At 38.2% G+C, this 19,043-nt stretch overlaps 1 protein-coding gene across 2 annotated transcripts; it reads left to right on the top strand.

The window, feature by feature from the left end:
- Positions 1–4,151: 4,151 nt before the first annotated feature.
- Positions 4,152–14,871, top strand: LOC132641022 (phosphatidylserine decarboxylase proenzyme 1, mitochondrial). 2 transcript variants are annotated; one of them, XM_060357876.1, is made up of 12 exons: positions 4,153–4,590; positions 6,544–6,632; positions 6,777–6,827; positions 6,938–7,003; positions 7,084–7,144; positions 7,300–7,409; positions 7,516–7,769; positions 11,564–11,670; positions 12,316–12,383; positions 12,577–12,654; positions 13,460–13,582; positions 14,454–14,871. In XM_060357876.1, the coding sequence occupies exons 1-12, from the start codon at positions 4,431–4,433 to the stop codon at positions 14,613–14,615; spliced, it is 1,329 nt and encodes a 442-aa protein (XP_060213859.1). In that variant the 5' UTR covers positions 4,153–4,430; the 3' UTR covers positions 14,616–14,871. The 2 variants fall into 2 exon arrangements, with proteins under 2 accessions (XP_060213862.1, XP_060213859.1); XM_060357879.1 differs by lacking the exon at positions 6,544–6,632 and having other exon boundaries at positions 4,152–4,590.
- The last annotated feature ends 4,172 nt before the right edge of the window (positions 14,872–19,043 follow it).

The raw sequence follows: 19,043 nt of genomic DNA on the forward strand, positions 1-19,043 counted from the left end.
ACTGCCAATAAGGTCCTGAGATGGAAATTTATCTGGCCCCAAAGAATGCCAGCATTGCTCATCATCCCCCAGTATGTCTATGGCTTATACCTACCCTTTCACCATCGGCTTTACTTTGCGAGTTCACGAAGTGATCAAGACGTTCTGTCGCCATTATCAAGTATGCGTTGCTCAGGTGGCTCCTCAAATCTGGAGGATAGTGAGGTGTATCCAATTCCTGACAGACCAGGTTGGGCTTCCCTTTACCATAAATCACTAGATTCATCTGTACTCCTCTCGCCTGTTCAAAGGGGGATGATACACTTGCCTCCCGAGGTTTTAGGGGCCTTATCACCAGTGCTGAGGATGACACGATCGGGGTTGGTATGACCTATTTGTAATGGTGTGTACAGATCTTTTACACCGCGCATCTGTTGATCCTTTCCCTGAACAATGGAATCCTGCCCGTATGTATCCCTTCTTCGCACTATTTTGTCTTATTTTTTATCATGTACTGATAGGTGTCGTCTCTAACCCCTGTTTCACTTTTCTGAGCGATCCCGGTTGAACAAGATTACATGCCTGACCTCTGTGGTTGGGTGATGGCTATCCTGCGCGCATCTCCAAGGGTTGAGAAGACCTAGAGGAGTATTTATGCCGATCGCTGGAGATGTAAGAACCATGGTAAGTCAGGGAAAAGTTCCTCAATTCCCTTCCCCCTTCCCCTTTCACTCTTTTTACTTTTCAACTTTCTACAGGCCTTCCCATTCATGGATCATTGTCTCAATTCCCGCTACCTCGGGCTCCCGCAAACGGAGATCCGCTGGTGATGCCGGCGCTTCAACCTCAGAGGGGATAGGTTGTCGGGTTAGGACTCCCCGCAGGCTTGTCCAATACTGACAAAAATCCTTGCAGGGGGTGGTTATCTTAGATGGAGATAAAAAATAGGCGGAGGCCGATGAAGGTACAGGGGACCCATCTGCTGCTGCTGAGGAGACTCGCCCTGGGAATACCAGGGGTGCACCCGGTGATAGGGGTGTCGACCCTTCAGTTCAACTGTCGAATCCTCACGGGCCTCGGCTCGACTTGAAAGCATCCATTTCTTATTTGGCTGAACTATTTCTCCAAGTATGTAGTTGATCCCCTTTATGTAGGATTCTTACTGTTTTTTCGCAAAGTTCCATGCATGATTTTTTCACCCGTTGCTTGTGCAGGGTCATGCTAACTCGATTTTCGCCATTGATAGGGTTAGAAGCATGCCTCCCCCCATCAGGAGAAATGGAGAGAGTGAAGTTTGAGAATTTGTGCCTCCGTGCGGACTTGTCAGGAGTTGCATCTCGTCATATTGCCGCTGCAGAGAAGTGGCAGGAAGCCAAAAGAGCTTTATCCGATCGTGAAAGGACTTTCCAGCAACTGACTGCCGCTCATCAAGAGCTTCAGGATAGGGCGGCTCGAGTCGAAGCAGAAGGGGTTGTTTCCCGAGGTGGGTTGCAAGCGTTGGAAGCTTCCCGGGCGCAGCTTTAAGCTCATCTTAACTGGTTGCGACTTCGCTAGGCTGATGATAGGAATGTGGCTTATATCACCAAAGACTTTGCTATTTTGAAGACCCGGTGGATACTCTTCTAGAGGTTCTCGAGGGTCGTATTACAGACATTTCGTCAGCCCTGATAGACGCTGAGGTGGATGTAGCTGTCGCCGAGATAGCTCTAGATGACCTCCGTGAAGAGAGCCCCTCCATCTCTGATGCTTCTGATGATTCTTCGGATGGTGAAGATGCCCCTCCCCCTGCTTGATTTGTGATGACGTTTTTGCAGGCCTGCGTGCCCTTCAGGATGCTACGGCTTGTGTGCCGCTTTTATGTTTTTCTTGTTGGATATTTGGGCCGGTGCGACCTTTGAATGCTTGGTGCTTGAGCCATTGGGCTCTTTTATTTTTTGGCTTCCGTAATGAATGATGTTTACATGCTTACTATCATTTCAGTGCTTATTTTTATGGTTTGACATGCGCTTTGTTTGCAACAATCATGATTACTAGTAATCTTGTTAGCTTTTATTTTTAACACTTAACCGTCAGGGCATGACCGCTATGCCCGTCTACCGGAACTATGTTCATAAATGGGTGTTGGTTTTTAAGTCAAGAACTGGTGACCGATGCACGCGTCTTTTATTTTAGCGTTTTGTGTTTGAGGTCATCATTCTTAACTCAATCCGGGCATGTCACTTTATGGAAACACTTTTTGCGATCAGGAATAAATCATCTGATTCACAATAAAAGGGGGGGCCCTCGATTCGATGCTGATGAGAAAGACGTCTCGACCTCATTTAATGGCACAAAGGTTCATGGAACCTGCACGCTCGGAGGCTCTAAGGCCGTGTCGTGTGTTCGAAGCAATTTGACGGGGCCGTGCGGCCTCTGAGTTCGGTTATGCCCCGACCGTTTTAAGCTCATGAAGTATTTTGTCGACAATAGTTGGGAAATAAGTGTAGATTCTTATTCCATTCTTTGAGTCTAGGATTAGCTGGTCATCCTATTTATACATGCGCTTTTTACAGAATCTTAATGAAAGAACAAAAAGGACGGGGCGTTTCTGCACTCGCCATCAATCCTAGTCCTTCCGTCTTTCAAGAAAATTTGTGCTTAACGGCCTCACTAATCTACTTGGTATCCCCTTCTCTCCCCCTCCCGGCGCTTGGATGTGCGTGCCGGTGACTTCGAGGATCGGATCACAAGCATTCCGCAACTTTTCGAAGACTTTGGCGCCGACCGAATTGTGACACGCCTTTGAGTGGTTGCCTCGTTAAAAACCTTGCCGGTAAAACTCAATTGGGACAGAACCACGGTCAAGTAAAAGAGTGCAACGCGGGATTTAGGACCGTGGCACTGAGCTCTATTTTCTTTCCAGAGTGTTTTGTTGCTCTCTTGATCTCTGTGGCACTGAGCTCTATTTTCTTTCCAGAGCGTTTAGTTGGAAGCCTCCTACTAGCTGGTCTTTGTACTCTAGCTTGTTCATTGACTTTCACACAAAATGACAGAAAACTGGAGTCTCTTCTGAATTATTGGGCAGTTTCATTCTCATTGCTTAGAGTGTTTCTCTTGAATTTTCGTGCACTTTCATTACCGGTAGGTTGACGAGCATTTTACCCGTATATAGAACTAGAGTTCGAGCTTATCAAAGATAGTATAGGTAATACTATCAATTCCACACGATTTAGGTTTCTATTGCACTATTCAGTATTGTTTACTACTATTTGAGAAAGCAGAAAAGGTGAGAAATGATTGTTGACTAAATAAAATAAAGTAAAGCAAAATTACTAAAACACAACTAACGGTAAAAGTTTCTAATCAATTGCTTAAAATTGTTGAATCTGGATTTCACCTATCATTAATTTATAATCATATTTCCTCCAATTCAACTATCACGACCATCTTAACTAGAAATATTCTCTCTGTTATACTACTCCAATTATCAAGGAATCATAATGCCTTAAGCGTTGAATTTTTTTAATCTAATCACCTTCTAAGTTATGGATGCTTCTCTCGATCACACCCAACAAGTACTGTGTTCAAGACGAGTCTCTCCTCTCGGTTTAAGACAAGAAGAAATAAATTATGGTCATTTGAGCATAGTTGGAAAAATAATGGACTCAAACGACCTCTTTCGATTGAAAGTTTGAATCGCATAAAAATAAATTAATCAAATCAACAATAGATCGTAGGTTTATGTATATCGTCGGTTGGCTATTGACTTTCATTCTTGTAGTTTTCGTCCCTTATGTCATCAAAATTTAATACACATCATTCACACACAGCATGTCTAAATCACTATTGTTACCTGCAACAAGGTCATAATTATAGCCCGTCATGATGAGGGTTTATCTTATCTCTTCTTGATACTAAAGACCGTCCTCCTTAACAAGATATGCAAAACTTGTGAATAATTTAGAATGATGAAAATATCAATTGTTGTCAATCCCGCATACCTGTGAATGATTAAACAATACAGACTAATCTTGTCAGCCCGACTATTAACAATTTATCAATGAGTAGAATGAAGGCCGTACTTAATGTTATGTCATCCCCAAGGTGATTTGTGAACAAGTTAAGTTCGACTACTCGACATAATTTGTAAAATAATTTAAAAATAGGCGGAATAAAGATTGTATTTAAAGTTATAACCTCCCGACATGACTTATGAAAGTAAAATCACCAAAGTACGGATTAAGGACGGAAAAGAAAAGCAACACACAAAGAAAAATCACTTTTCTTTAGCTTGAATTGTTGATTATCTTAAAATTAATTCAATCAAAGTTAGATTTTCCAGATTTTTACCGTAGATTAGGACAGTCAAAATTGGACAAACTCAGTCAAATTCTATTCCCTTAGCTAAAAACAACCCTAATAGTAAGTGATAATTCTTGTGACCAAATCAAGACGCAGTTCTACAGAAGAAGATGAAATTTAGGGCTTATCAGAGAATTCCTTACAATGGACGCTTCAATCATCTACACACGCAGCGTTTCCATTTCACTACCTTTCTTCGTAAGGTACAAGCCACCGAAGCTCGAGCTTCGCTTAATAGTGGCGGCAGTAGTAGTAACAGTAGCTCTCAAGGTACAACTCTCTCTGCTTGAACGGAACTTCAGTTTGAGTTGCATTTTTTCTGTTTGGATGGTTGTTATAAATTGTTTCATAATGTATTGTATTGTGTTGTAATGTATTGTTTTGATGAATACAACGTTTGGATAGATTGTATAATTTCCTGCCGTTACATAATGTCAAACCTACGGGAAAAGTAGTAGAGCTACTATAAAAAGGTGAGGTAAAGGATTACATAGGATTTTTAGATTATAAGTAAAGACCTATGTTGCTCGGACTCTTCAAAGTTATCGACAGGTGCGTGTCGGATACTCCAAAAGTAGCGTATTTTTGGAGACGCTACTTTTGGAGTATCCAAGATGGGTGTGGCGTCATTTTTGGAGAGTTCGAGCAACATAGGTAAAGACAAAATGAGAAAAAGAAATAAAGTAACGACGCGATCACATGGATTCAGTCGTTACACAAAATGGGAATTTTTATTTTTCTTCGTTACGTAACGATGGATTTAATGACACGATACAATAAAATTTAAGTAACAATCAAACAAACATTTTGTTTAAACTAACTTCACTGTACAATACGATAGGTAACAACCATCCAAACAAGCTGTTAATGTATCGTGAAAGTTCAGAGTTATTTTTCTACTGGTAATTGTGAGAACGTATACATACTCCCTCTGTGCAAGATGTTATGTTACAACTAATAGCACTTGTCATTCGGACTATATAAATTCTAATTCCATAGATGAATTTATGATTCTGATTTATCTCTGGAAATTAGTCAAGTTGTACCTGGCGGAATAGTGGAGGTATGTGATAGCTTGCTTGGAAACCTCGTTATAATAAAATATCAACAGAAGGAAATAAAATAAAATAAAATAAATAATTTAGACAATTCAGATGTCTAGGCTATATGGTTCAAGAGTATGGCGTGATAGTCTGATAGATAAATAGGTTATAAGATGGTTGAAATGGAGAAACACTATCAGGGTCTATGTGATACCAGGATGCCTACCAAAGTGAAAGGCGCAAAATTTTATAGAATGGCTGTTAGATCATCACATTGTGGGATTCCACTGGGTATGTTGTTGTTGCTGTTAGATCATCAATGTTTTACAAGATAAAAATGTTATTTATTTACATTCGGACAGCAACGTATGTGAAGAAAAGATGGCTTGGATAATAAGTGCATGTTTAAGAATGAGCAACATATGTGACAGACTAAACGACGATATCTTACTGTTCCATATTTGTGCTCTTCATTTTATCAGGTAACAGAACTTATGGTACTAAGAATTGTTGTGCGTAAACTAGTAGATTTATGATTTCTCATTTGAGTACACTTCTTGGTCAAAGTGAACATTCAAAGGTTGGGAATTAGATTCTGTTGGAAGATAAAGAATCCTAAAATAGTCAAGTGAATATTCGATTTGGATGCAGGGGAATTAATACCAATGTGAAGTGTTGTGTTAAATAAAACTCAGTGGATTGGAATAAAGCTAGTATAAAATATTATCTTGTGGCTTATTCACATAGGCACATGAATTAAGACAAAGAAAATCGAGTGCAATGACTTATGTGGCAATTTCTATACTAAATCTAGTTAAGGCGGAGTTCTGCGCCTACTGGAGGTGTCCTCTTGATTTTTCTTTCTTCTTTTTAGTTTTTGAATTGATGATAGTCCTACATAAAGCTTGTGTCTGATGGTTCTTTTTCATGGTAATATTTTACTTGCCAAAAATCCTTTTGTTACATTTCTCAAAATAATAAAAAATAAAGGGATCACCTTAACAGCTATAGTGAACTGCTGAAAGTTCAGTCTGGCTCTTGGTTCCTTTCATTCTTAAAACTATAACTAATGCTCCATCAGTCAGGTTATAACTAATAGTGCTTACTAGTGTTACATGTTCACCTGCCCCAATATTATCATGCGGCGTAACAGCTGAAGTTTGAGGCTACTGGTATGCAGGTAACACTCTTTTGTTGCCTGGTGCAACGGTCGCAACTATAGTTATGCTTGGTCTTCTCCATGCTCGACGTCTCTATGATGATCAGAAGGTCTTGTTCGAACTCATAAACCTAGTGAAATTAGTGAACTATTGCCTGTTGGGTTTCTTTTTTTGGTTGTGCCAACTCAGGTGTCGAATTAAGATTTATTTTTTTTGCCTCACCTGGAGTGTCCTAACCCTCTTTGATTCGCAGGTTGAAGAGGCAAGAGAGAAAGGAACTTTAGAATTCCGGCCTGATGTAAAGGTAAGAATTCGTTTCTATGTCCTATGCTATTAGTCTTTCAGCTTGCTACATTATTCGATGTAGTTTTTCATGTTGAACTTACTGGAAATAATTTGCCTTCCCAATTCTAGGCTACTTTCATGGGATTGCTTCCACTACGCTCCATTTCTAGATTCTGGGGTGCCTTGACCAGTGTCGTAAGTCTTTATCAATTTTAAATAGCAGAATATTCGTCAAAAGTCCTGGCTCTATCTAACTTCATGCAATGTGCAAGCAGGAACTTCCTATGTGGCTGCGCCCATATGTGTATAAAGGATGGGCTCGGGCATTTCATTCAAGTAAGCAGTTTTTCTAGTTTCTACTTCATGATGATCTGAGCGTTCTTCTAAATCTTGATGCTTTAGATATTTATAGTTCGTCTATGACACAGTGCAAATGTAAAGATAAGCTTTTGATGATGGCAATATTTAGAGAACTCCGTTTTTGAATCCAGACTTGGAAGAAGTAGCTTTGCCTTTGGAAGAATATGCATCTTTACAAGATTTCTTTGTCAGAAGATTGAAAGAGGGTACCAGACGTATTGATTCCAATCCATGTTGTCTGGTAACTGGTAACCAGCTTCCTAGTTATCTGTCAATTCTCGTGATGTTTCAAAATATTGCAGATTGCAAATTTTCTGACCTTTCTGAGTTGATTTTTATGGTTGTAGGTTAGTCCAGTGGATGGTACTGTTTTACAATTTGGAGAGTTGAAAGAAGCTGGGGCTATGATTGAGCAAGTCAAAGGATTCTCTTATCCTGTTTCTTCGCTTCTTGGTGCCAGCTCATTCCTTCCCATGACTTTGGTCGATGACAATAAAAATAAAGATGGTGGGCAAGAAGGTTCAACGGATGATGCGAATCAGAAGTCCTGGTGGAGAGTTTCATTGGCTTCTCCTAAAGTCCGAGATCCTGCATTAGCACGGTAACCACAGGAATGTTAACTCTGCGATATGCACATATCTATAATGTACTATAACATGTTAACACCTCAGGTGTATTATCAAAATGTCTGTTTGCCTTAACTAATCATCTCTTTGATGCATAGTGCTTGTTGGGAGAATAGGCTATTTTGAATCTTTAACTGCCAAGGTACTTCTTGATTTGCTCTAGGATCCTTCTCCCTCTCCTTATTTTTGACCCAAAAAAAAAAAAAAAACCTGTCTAGCACTTAAAACTGTAAATTTTGATTTTTAAAACATTCTGGATAACATTCTCGTTCGGGGACGGGGATGAGGGTTAGGAAGGGTAAGTGGGTTAAAGGAGCGTCTAGGCTGAGAGTAGGCTCTTGGAACATTGGGACGCTAACGGGGAAGTCCATAGAGCTAGTTAAGATTCTTAAGAAGAGGAAGATTAATATAGCTTGTGTCCAAGAGACCAAATGGGTAGGTCCTAAAGCTAAGGAGGTAGACGGATATAAGCTTTGGTTCTCTGGTAGAACGAAGTATAGGAATGGGGTAGGCATTTTAGTAGATAGTGATTTAAGGGATCAGGTGGTAGAGGTTAGGAGAGTCACTGATAGGATGATGTCGATTAAGGTGGTCGTTGAAGGGCTCACTTTGAACATTATTAGTGCATATGCGCCGCAAGCGGGCTTAGGCGAGGAGGAGAAGAGGCGCTTTTGGGAGGATTTGGACGAGTTAGTGGGAGGCATACCGCCTACGGAGAAGCTTTTCGTGGGAGGGGATTTCAATGGACACATCGGGTCTATTTCGGGAGATTATGATGATGTGCATGGAGGCTTTGGCTTCGGGGACAGAAATGGAGGAGGAGTTTCACTTTTGGATTTTGCAAGAGCTTTTGGTTTGGTGATAGCCAATTCGAGTTTCCCAAAGAAAGAGGAGTACTTGGTAACCTTCCGTAGTTCGGTGGCTAAGACTTAGATAGATTATTTACTCCTTAGGAAGGATGATAAAGGTCTGTGTAAAGACTGTAAGGTCATTCCTAGAGACAACCTTACAACCCGACATAAGCTCTTGGTGATGGATTTAGTGATTAAGATGACGAGGAAGAAGAGGGTCGGGGATGACCGACCTAGGATCAGATGGGGGAGTTTGACCACGACTAGTGCCTTGGAGATGGGAGAGAAATTAAAGGATATGGGGGCCTGGGTTAGTAGTGGGGATGCGACCAGTATGTGGGATAGGACGGCTAGTTGCATTAGGGTTGTAGCAAGGGAAGTGTTGGGGGTCTCGTCAGGTGGCCGTTGTCGGCATCGAGGGGACTGGTGGTGGAATGGAGAAGTGCAAGGGAAGGTGGAAGCAAAGAAGGTGGCGTATGCGAAATTGATAGAAAGCAAGGATGAGGTGGAGAAGTGGACGAATAGGGAACTTTATAAGATAGCGAGGAAGGAGACGAAGTTGGCGGTTTCGACGGCAAAAACGGCAGCTTTTGAACGTCTTTACGCTGGACTAGAAGAGAAAGGCGGGGATCAAAAATTGTTCAGGCTAGCCAAGGCGAGGGAGAGAAGGGCACGTGATGTGGATCAAGTGAAGTGCATCAAGGACGAGCATGGAAAAGTATTGGTAGAAGAGACTCTCATTAGACGGAGATGGCAGTCATACTTCCACAAACTCTTGAATGAAGGAGGGGACAGAGACATCGTGTTGGGAGATTTGGAACATACAGGGAGGCGTCACGATTTTGGATATTGCAGGAGTATTAAGGTTGAGGAGGTTAAGAGTGCTATTCGTAGGATGCGCGGGGGAAGAGCGACCAGACGAGATTCCTGGGGAATTTTGGAAGAGCGCGAGCTCAGTAGGTTTGGAGTGGCTGACTAGGTTGTTTAATGTCATCTTTAAGACGGCAAGGATGCCCGAAGAATGAAGGTCGAGCGTAATGATCCCTCTATACAAGAACAAGGGGATATCCAGAGTTGCAACAACTATAGAGGTATCAAGCTGCTAAGCCATACTATGAAAGTGTGGGAAAGGGTGGTGGAGATGAGGGTGAGGAGAGGCGTGTTTATTTCAGAGAACCAGTTCGAATTCATGCCGGGACGCTCAACTACAGAAGCCATCCATCTTATGAGGAGACTGGTGGAGCAGTATAGGGAGAGGAAGAGGGATTTACACATGGTATTCATCGACCTAGAAAAGGCTTACGACAAAGTTCCAAGAGAGATCCTATGGAGATGTTTGGAGGCTAAAAGTGTACCTGTGACGTACACTAGTGATCAAGGACATGTATGAGGGAGCCAAAACCAGGGTAAGGACAGTAGGAGGGGACTCAGAGCACTTCCCAGTTGGGATGGGGTTGCATCAAGGATCAGCTCTTAGTCCGTTTTTATTTGCCTTAGTGATGGATGGATTGACGCGACAAATTCAAGGTGAGGTGCCATGGTGTATGCTTTTTGCGGATGACATAGTCCTGATCGACGAGACTCGTAGTGGAGTTAACGCTAAACTGGAGGGTTGGAGACATACCTTGGAGTCTAAAGGGTTTAAGCTGAGTAGGACCAAGACAGAGTACTTGGAGTGCAAGTTCAGTGAAGCACCTCAGGAGGTTGGCGTGGAAGTTAGGCTTGGTACCCAGGCCATCCAGAAGAAAAGTAGTTTCAAGTATCTTGGATCTATCATGCAAGGCAACGGAGAGATTGACGAGGATGTCACACATCGTATTAGGGAAGGGTGGATGAAATGGAGGCTCGCTTCTGGAGTGCTATGTGACAAGAAGGTGCCACCGCAACTTAAGGGCAAGTTCTACAAAGTGGTGGTTAGACCAACTATATTATATGGGGCGGAGTGTTGGCCAGTTAAGATCTCTCATGTTCAAAAGATGAAAGTTGCCGAGATGAGAATGTTGAGATGGATGTGTGGGCACACCAGGAGTGACATGATTAGGAATGAGGCTATTCGGGACAAGGTGGGAGTGGCCTCGGTGGAAGACAAGATGCGGGAAGCGAGACTGAGATGGTTTGGGCATGTTAAGAGGAGAGGTACGGATGCTCCAGTGCGGAGGTGTGAGAGGTTGGCCATGGATGGTTTCAGAAGAGGTAGGGGTAGGCTGAAGAAATATTGGGGAGAGGTGATTAGACAGGACATAGCGCAGTTACAGCTTAGCGAGGACATGACCTTAGATAGGAGGGTTTGGAGGACCCTCATTAGGGTAGAAGGCTAGTAGATAGTCTCGTTATCCTTCATTATTAATAGGCACATTATCGCAGTAGAATTTCCTGTGCTCTGATTTCTGGTATTATCTGTTATTTCCTGTACTTTGATTATTCTATTCTATCTTATCTGTGTCGCTTTCGTTATTTGCATTTCCATATCGCTTTGAATTTCTTAGCCTATCTGACCTCTTTTTATGATTTTCATTGAGCCGAGGGTCTTTCGGAAACAGCTGTCCTACCTTGGTAGGAGTAAGGTCTGCGTACACTCTACCCTCCCCAGACCCCACGTTGTGGGATTTCACTGGGTTGTTGTTGTTGTTGTTGTTGTTGTCTGGATAACATACGTATCCAAATATCTTAATCTTTTAGTGGAAATGAGCATCTATACTACTTGACTTATCCCCCCAAAAAGAGTATCTATACTACTAGACAAAATTATAACTAGTATGTCTAGTTAGCAGGCTTAACATGTAGTAGTTGGTCATCAGCTGATCCTTTTTTTCTCTTCTTTAGGTTTTCTACTTTTTGTTTGTGTTGGATTGTAATTGCTTGGTGATGAAGGAGAGAATGCTGCGTAAAATTTAAAACTGAAAGTTGACTTATTGCAGTCCAATGAAGGGTCTCTTTTACTGTGTGATTTACTTGAGGCTTGGAGATTATCATCGCATACACTCACCAGCTGATTGGAATGTTCTTAGTCGTCGACATTTCTCTGGTAAACCCTCACATTTGTATCCATTTGCTAAGAGGAGTTCATCCATAATACTAGGCTTTCATTGTTTGTGTTGTTTCCTATTTTCCTATGCCTGATTGCTTCACCTAGCCCCCTCTACCCCACCCTGCCCAAGGAAGTCACATTTCAATGGTAAGCAAAGGATACACTCAGAAAGGCTCTTTTGGGGACAATAATTTGTTGATACATCAATATTTGCGTCTTTGACACATGAGGGGTTGGTTACTAGTATTCTCTCTGTTTTCAAGCATCTGCTAACAGTGTTTGATATGATAATGAAAAGATATTATGGGTCTGACAACTAGTATAGAGGACTTTACTATAATAACCATTGTGGTTGTATACAGTCAGATACTTTACCCAATAGGAAAATGTTTCAAATATTATCAATTTGCAAAAAGTAATGTCAGAATTTTGTGGCTTGTTATTCTGAATGTCCAATTGGCCAAATAATTTTTTAGATCTGTCAAGACACCTCGTTGGGGTCATTTTAACTTGGTATCAAAGCAATAGTCCGCTTCCAAATTCACCATCTCCTCCCATTGCAAAAGAAAATTTGATGCATGTAAGGTCTTCCAATTCAATTTCCTACCTGCGGTTAATTTATTCCATTCATTTGTTTGATAGGACGTCTCTTTCCTATGAATGAACGAGCTACAAGGACAATAAGAAATCTATATGTGGAGAATGAAAGGGTAAATTCTGATTACCTTATGCTAAAATTGTGTTCTATTCCCTGATTTGTCTTGATCTTTTGAGATGGTGGCTTCTCTATAAGAGGTTGCAAAGTAGTAGTAGTAGTTCTTATTATTGTTGTTATTGTTTGCAACAGAAGCAAGTTATGCATAGGTCTATAATATCATGGAATATTTTTGAACCTTTTATCAGGTTGTGCTCGAAGGTAAATGGCAAGAAGGTTTTATGGCAATGGCAGCTGTAGGTGCAACAAATATTGGCTCCATTGAGGTTAGCTAAGATACTTGTCCCTTGGCAATACACTAATTTTGTATAATGAAGTGTCAGTTATCTGTTTGAATACAAGTATGCATTTTTTCTCTCTAGACTATGTTCTTAGGAAGACTGGCCGCTGGAGCTTTTTCATTATCAAGCTACTCAATTTGGGTTATTTCATTTATTACTTACGCAGAAACTTGTTACCTGTCCTTTAGGCTTTTGCACTGTAGGTACAATTGGATAGGTGCCTTAGTGAACATGTTACCTTGTAGTTTCATTAAAAAAAAAGAGATAGTGATGATATTGTATTATGAATCACGAGATAAGAATTCCCTCCAGGCTAGTACTGACCTAAAGAATTTGTATAAGCAAGCTGTGACATTTGAGTGCATTGTCATGGCTATGATTCTTTTGTAAGCATCATGCCTATGAAATTTTAAAACATAAAATAGCAAGGACAATATTTTCCTGAGCTTAATATAATGTAGGTCTAGAAAGAAAAAAATGGAGCTGGATGACCAAGACAACAGAATAGGGATCAGCTTTTGTTTGTTATACAGTGTCACCAAGCTTGCCTCTAGAAACCCCGGTAATAACCTGGCTAGTGAAGCGTTACTGACACATGTTACATGTAATTAACCTACCAAGAGATAATTAGGAGTGTGGACAACTCAGAGGAAATCTCAATTAGCTCATTGAAGGCGGATCCACTAACAGTGTGGAACAAGTACATGATAGATACCCAATTGCTGATCCCACCATGCCCTTCCGCCTTCACTTGGTTCTAGTTGACTCAAACTGTTTTCTGATGTTTCAGCTTTTCATTGAACCGACTCTGCGAACAAATAGGCCTTGGAAGAAGCTGCTACATCCAGAACCTCCTGAAGAACAGGTATACGAACCCAAAGGCACTGGTGTTTTGCTGAAGAAGGGAGATGAGGTATGATCCTTAAGTTTGATGTTACTTTGGAACAGAAAAATGCATGCTACACTTCAGTTTTCGCAGTATCTTTTGAGTATGACAAATATCATAATGATAAATCAAATTACTTGGCCACTTGACAGTGTTTGTGCGAGAAACATATCCCATTTTTGCAATGAACAGAAAAAATCTATTCTCTCTTTATATCCTATGGTTTGTAGTTTGTACCTCTCGTCAACACACCTTGTAATGCAAGGATTTGCCGTTTGGCTTTTAGGCTTGTAATGCAGATACAGCCAAACTAGATTAATGACGTCCTCACCTTTTCTTTCCCCCTTTTTAATAAGGTTCTGTTATTTATATATATCATGCATGACTAGTTGACTGCCACTTTCTCTTTGAGCATTTTCTTGGTTGAGATATCATGTATGTGTGTAGTTAATTTCAGAAAAGTGATATAAACAGGAACAATTAACTCACTAGAAAATGAGGAGGAGTTGAACTTCTCTGGAGGACATATAGGGTCTTGCTAACTAGTGCCATTGTGGCACTAGCCAAGGAATTGATTTTGAAGCACTCATCATAGGTTTGCTATTTGTACGTGGATATTCAGGAATATCAGAGTATTTTGATATTCTGTGCATAATAATATGTTAATATCTTATTGTCAAAATAATTAGTATGTAAACATCTTACAATTCTTTCCTTTCATTTGTTGATCCGATGAGTATTGACAAGCAATAGACCAATGTGATGATAACAGGGGATAGATAATTAATTTTCAGGTCTAATGCTGAGTGAAACGTGATAGCCCCTTTTCTTTTTTGCTTTTTCATTCAAGTAATTCACTATTCAATAAAATACTAACGTTGACCGTCGAACTCTGTAGCTAGCAGCTTTCAATATGGGTTCGACAGTGGTTATGGTCTTCCAAGCTCCGATCTCACAACCTTCTGCAGATAAAAGCACGTCAGCAGAATTCAGTTTTTGTATTAAAAAGGGTGACCGAGTCCGCATGGGAGAGGCCCTGGGCAGGTGGCATGATCCCTAGTTACAATATCTCAATTACAGAATTACGGGTGGTAAGTTTGTATTATAGAAAAGCCTAGGGAAACGCTTTCCCACAACCTCCCCGAGTCCCAGGAAAATCATGTTACAAAATTTTGTTTTAGGGAGAGTACCGATCTGAAAAGGTCTTCATTCTGTTACAGTATTAGTAGGTAACTCCATTTTAAGGGTCATATGAATAGGAGCTCAGGTTCTCTTTTGCTCAGAAACTATACCTGGTAAATTTGAACTTTCGGATATGATGACAGGCAGACATAAGCTTGGTGAATGGTGAGGTTAACGTTTTTTAACAAAGTGTTAGAAAAAAGTTTCTTTTAACACTTGTTTCCTTATTCAATCTGAGGGTTATTTTCCAAACGGCGAAAGCTCAAATATGCCCCTGAACTATACGAAATTGCGCACATTTGCCCGTCGTTAAAAGATTGGCTCGAGTATGCCCCCAACGTTTTTTTTTTTGCCATATATGCCCTTGAGTTAACAGAAAATATTGGAGGGCATATTTGTTCAGTTCACATAGTATAGGGGCATATTTGAGCCTTTGAAATTCCTGAATATTACGGCACAAAATATCATTGCATTTCAAAACATAAAAAAACATTTGTAATTACAATCCATCCACCATTGTATTACATCAAAATTATACAACTAAAAGAGCAGATGCAATTACAAACATCTTTTAAAGACTGTTTTCACGACAAGAGCATCATTTTTCCTTTTCAAAAGATTTTTTTTACTAATGATAATACCATTTTTATTTTTCAATTTGTTGTTCTTTCTAGATATTTTTTGTCTTCTCAGTCTCAATATCTACGGAATAATGAACGCAACAATTACCGCAATAAAACATAAAAAAGGAGATAACTTATATTAGACTTATGACATATGAAAAAACGTCTCCCGTGGTGCCCAAAATTTTGATAATAATAATAATAATAATAGAAAGAGTATCATATCTTAAGCATTTATACAGTTTCTTACATAACATTCAATGTGGTTTGGTTCTTTCGTGAATTTCACGCGTAACCGAAATTTAGTAGAATTATTTGAAGCTCATAAGTGAGATGGAGTGCAGTAACTCCACATTCACAAACCCTTCCATAGCTATTTGAAGAACTTGAAGCTTCCGACATTTCATAAACAAGTGAAAGAATAAGAAAGAAAAGTGAGGGGTTGTACGATAAGTGTGGGGTTTCAAAATGCAGTTGCAATAAATTATTGGCTAGCATAAAGTGCACTATAAAAAAATCTGAGAACTATTTGTGCCGTAATATTCAGGAATTTCAAAGGCTCAAATATGCCCCTATACTATGCGAACTGAACAAATATGCCCTCCAATATTTTCTGTTAACTCAAGGGCATATATGGCCAAAAAAAAAACGTTGGGGGCATACTCGAGCCAACCTTTTAACGACGGGCAAATGTGCGCAATTTCGTATAGTTCAAGGGCATATTTGAACCTTCACCGTTTTCCAAATAAAGTAATTCTCACAAATTACTTATAAATCTGCAAAGCATTACTAGTATCCGAATACATTTTCTTTTTGCACTTTAAGTTTTTTCAGAATACTATAAAAAAAAATTCCCAATAGTTGTCCAAATTTTGTTTGTAATGGAGGGAGCATAATAGTTCATGCAAAGGAAAACTGCCTTCCTGTAAGAGGGAAGATTTATCACTCTATAGGAAGAACAAAGAAAATCACTTTGTTTAGATCCATTCCTTCGTCGTATATTTCAAACTTGAATCACTTTATTTCGGCTGTACCCAAAATTGAGTATCCTGGTTAGAATAATAAAATAGATGATATTTGTCGAGAAATTCAAAATCAGAGAATTGGTTTGATAAACACCGGAGGATAAAGCAACAACAAAAAATCACTGGATTTTCTGAAGACAGTATTGTGCACAAACTGAGCCCATAAAATTTTTAGTTCTTAGTTGTGTGGTGAAGCTAAAACAAGGCCATAAATTCAAAATGGCGTTTGGTTTACAATCGGATTGATTTTTGAAAATAAAAAATGAATATCAGTATCAAGTTTGAAAAAGTGGTTTGATCAGTTTTCTAGTGATTTCTTCTTCGGTCATTAGCTCTTACCACTATTAAATTAAATTTCTAATATATATAAGTGTGAAGAGAGGACTAATACAGCAATACAAATTTGTACCACAAGCTATATAAATTATACATTTTAATCAATTACTTTTTTATCTCACGTGGGCATATGTCATATTACTGAATATTTATCTCTTCTCATGTATACACATATGCATTTTAATTTAAATTTTCCGACACATTTATTTTCTCCGTGCACTTTTACTTGTTCATAAATGAAGTACTCAACATGACTAAAAATATATGTCCAAATTGCTTGTTCATTTACAAAATCAAGATAAAATTAATTAAATTTTTCCCATCTTATCCTCTCCGTCCCATATTACTTGGCCACATTACTAAAAATATATGTCCAAATTACTTGTTCATTTACAAAATCAAGATAAAATTAATTAAATCTTTTCCATCTTATCCTCTCCGTCCCATATTACTTGACCACATTACTAACAATATATATATCCAAATTATTTGTTCATTTACAAAATAAAAATAAAATTAATTAAATCTTTCCATCTTATCCTCTCCGTCCCATATTACTTGGCCACATTACTAAAAATATATGTCCAAATTACTTGTTCATTTACAAAATCAAGATAAAATTAATTAAATCTTTCTCATCTTACCCTTAGTAATAAATCTTCTTGAAAATAGTCAATTTTGATTAGAATGTATTTATTGGAGAGATAGGGGTAAGATAGTAAAATACATCTTTTATTTATGATTTCTTAAGGGGCGTGTAAAAGGGAAAATGACAAGTAATATGGCACGGAGAAAGTATATATTTTACCATAATATTCATATTTATTGGTGTAAGTCTCAATAGCCTTCGAAAATGATTTGAAAATGAGTAATTAATGTGAAGGGTAAAATTAATAATAAGAACAAAAAATTCTTTCTCTTGATATGTTAACGTGGACAAGTAAACGTAAATGGAGGAAGTGACTTTTATCCCCGTTTTTCTTCTCTGTCAATACTTTAAATGTGAAGAGAAGACGAACAATACCAATGCAAATTTGCACCAAAAGTTATATGAATTATACACTTTAACTAACTGCTTTTTGATCCCACTTGAACACATGTCATAATACTAAGTATTTATTCTCTTTTCATGTATACACGTATGCACTTCAATTTTAATTCTCCTACACATAACTTATTCATTTTTGACTTTTCACGTTCTTTAAGAATTAATAAATGAAGTTATATTTTATCATAACATCCATATTTATTGGTGTATAATCTCAATAGCATCAGAAAATGAGTAATTAATGTGAAGGGTAAAATAAGAAGAAGAATTTTTTTCTTTTCTTGATATGTTAACGTGAACAAGTAAAAGTGAAGGGAAGGAGTGACTTTTATTCCCGTTTTCCTTCTTTGTTAATACTTTACATATTTTACTCTCTTTTGCAGTCTCTGATTATTGTTTCTTTACATTTATAAAATGTATTACTTTATATTTTCATTTCAGAATTAAAATTTGGTGATTTACGATATAACATATATCTTTCTAATTTTGATTTCTTTGTAACAATTTTTTTATCTATAATTTTAAATATAAAAAATTATAATATATTTTTTAATTAATTTAATAAAAATATTTTATTAGTTTTGCTTTTAAAAATCCAATATATACAACAATAGTTCTTATGTTTGGATCTGAACAGTTAGTTAATTGAAATGGATATCAACCTGTCGGTATACATATAAGATATTAAAGAATTTAAAAGATTTTTTTTAGAATTAGAATATTAATTTTCCCTCATATTCTTACTAAGTTTCTTTTTTACGTCGATGAACAACTTTTATTGTCATGACAATGAGAAAAAAGTTCGACTTTTTCCATCTCAAAAACTTAATTCCATCATATGTTTTAAAATTTTAAACTCCATTTTCTAATTATAACTAAAGTGATAGTACATAAAATACATTTTGTATATGTTGCTATATATAAGAATAATTAGAATGTTTTTAAAAGTTATTTTCAAAATAAAAACCTTAAAGACTGGCTAATTAAAATGAATAGACATGCACGGACATGTATTGCTAGTATACATATAAATACAACTTCAACTTTCAAATGCTTAAGTAATCAACAAATTGAGATGTGCTCGTAATCTGGTACTCCCTCCGTCCATATTTACTTGTTTATGTATGGCTTGGTACATCCCTTAAGAAGAATAAATAAATTGATAATTTTACTATATCACTCCTAATTAGGAGTATAAGTCATCTCATTCATTGGAAAAGGAATGATAAATAATTAATATTTGATAATGTGGACAAAATAGATATAAAGTGATA

This window comes from Lycium barbarum, chromosome 1 (genome assembly GCF_019175385.1).
Source record: "Lycium barbarum isolate Lr01 chromosome 1, ASM1917538v2, whole genome shotgun sequence".
NCBI lineage: Eukaryota > Viridiplantae > Streptophyta > Magnoliopsida > Solanales > Solanaceae > Lycium > Lycium barbarum.

What these genes read in the sequence shown, in the direction of transcription:
- LOC132641022 (XM_060357876.1), top strand. Translation starts at nt 4,431, where the DNA reads ATGAAATTTAGGGCTTATCAGAGAATTCCTTACAATGGACGCTTCAAT. An exon ending in GGGGTGCCTTGACCAGTGTC is followed by an intron (nt 7,004 to 7,083) that starts GTAAGTCTTTAT and finishes ATGTGCAAGCAG; the next exon opens with GAACTTCCTATGTGGCTGCG. An exon ending in CAAATATTGGCTCCATTGAG is followed by an intron (nt 12,655 to 13,459) that starts GTTAGCTAAGAT and finishes CTGATGTTTCAG; the next exon opens with CTTTTCATTGAACCGACTCT.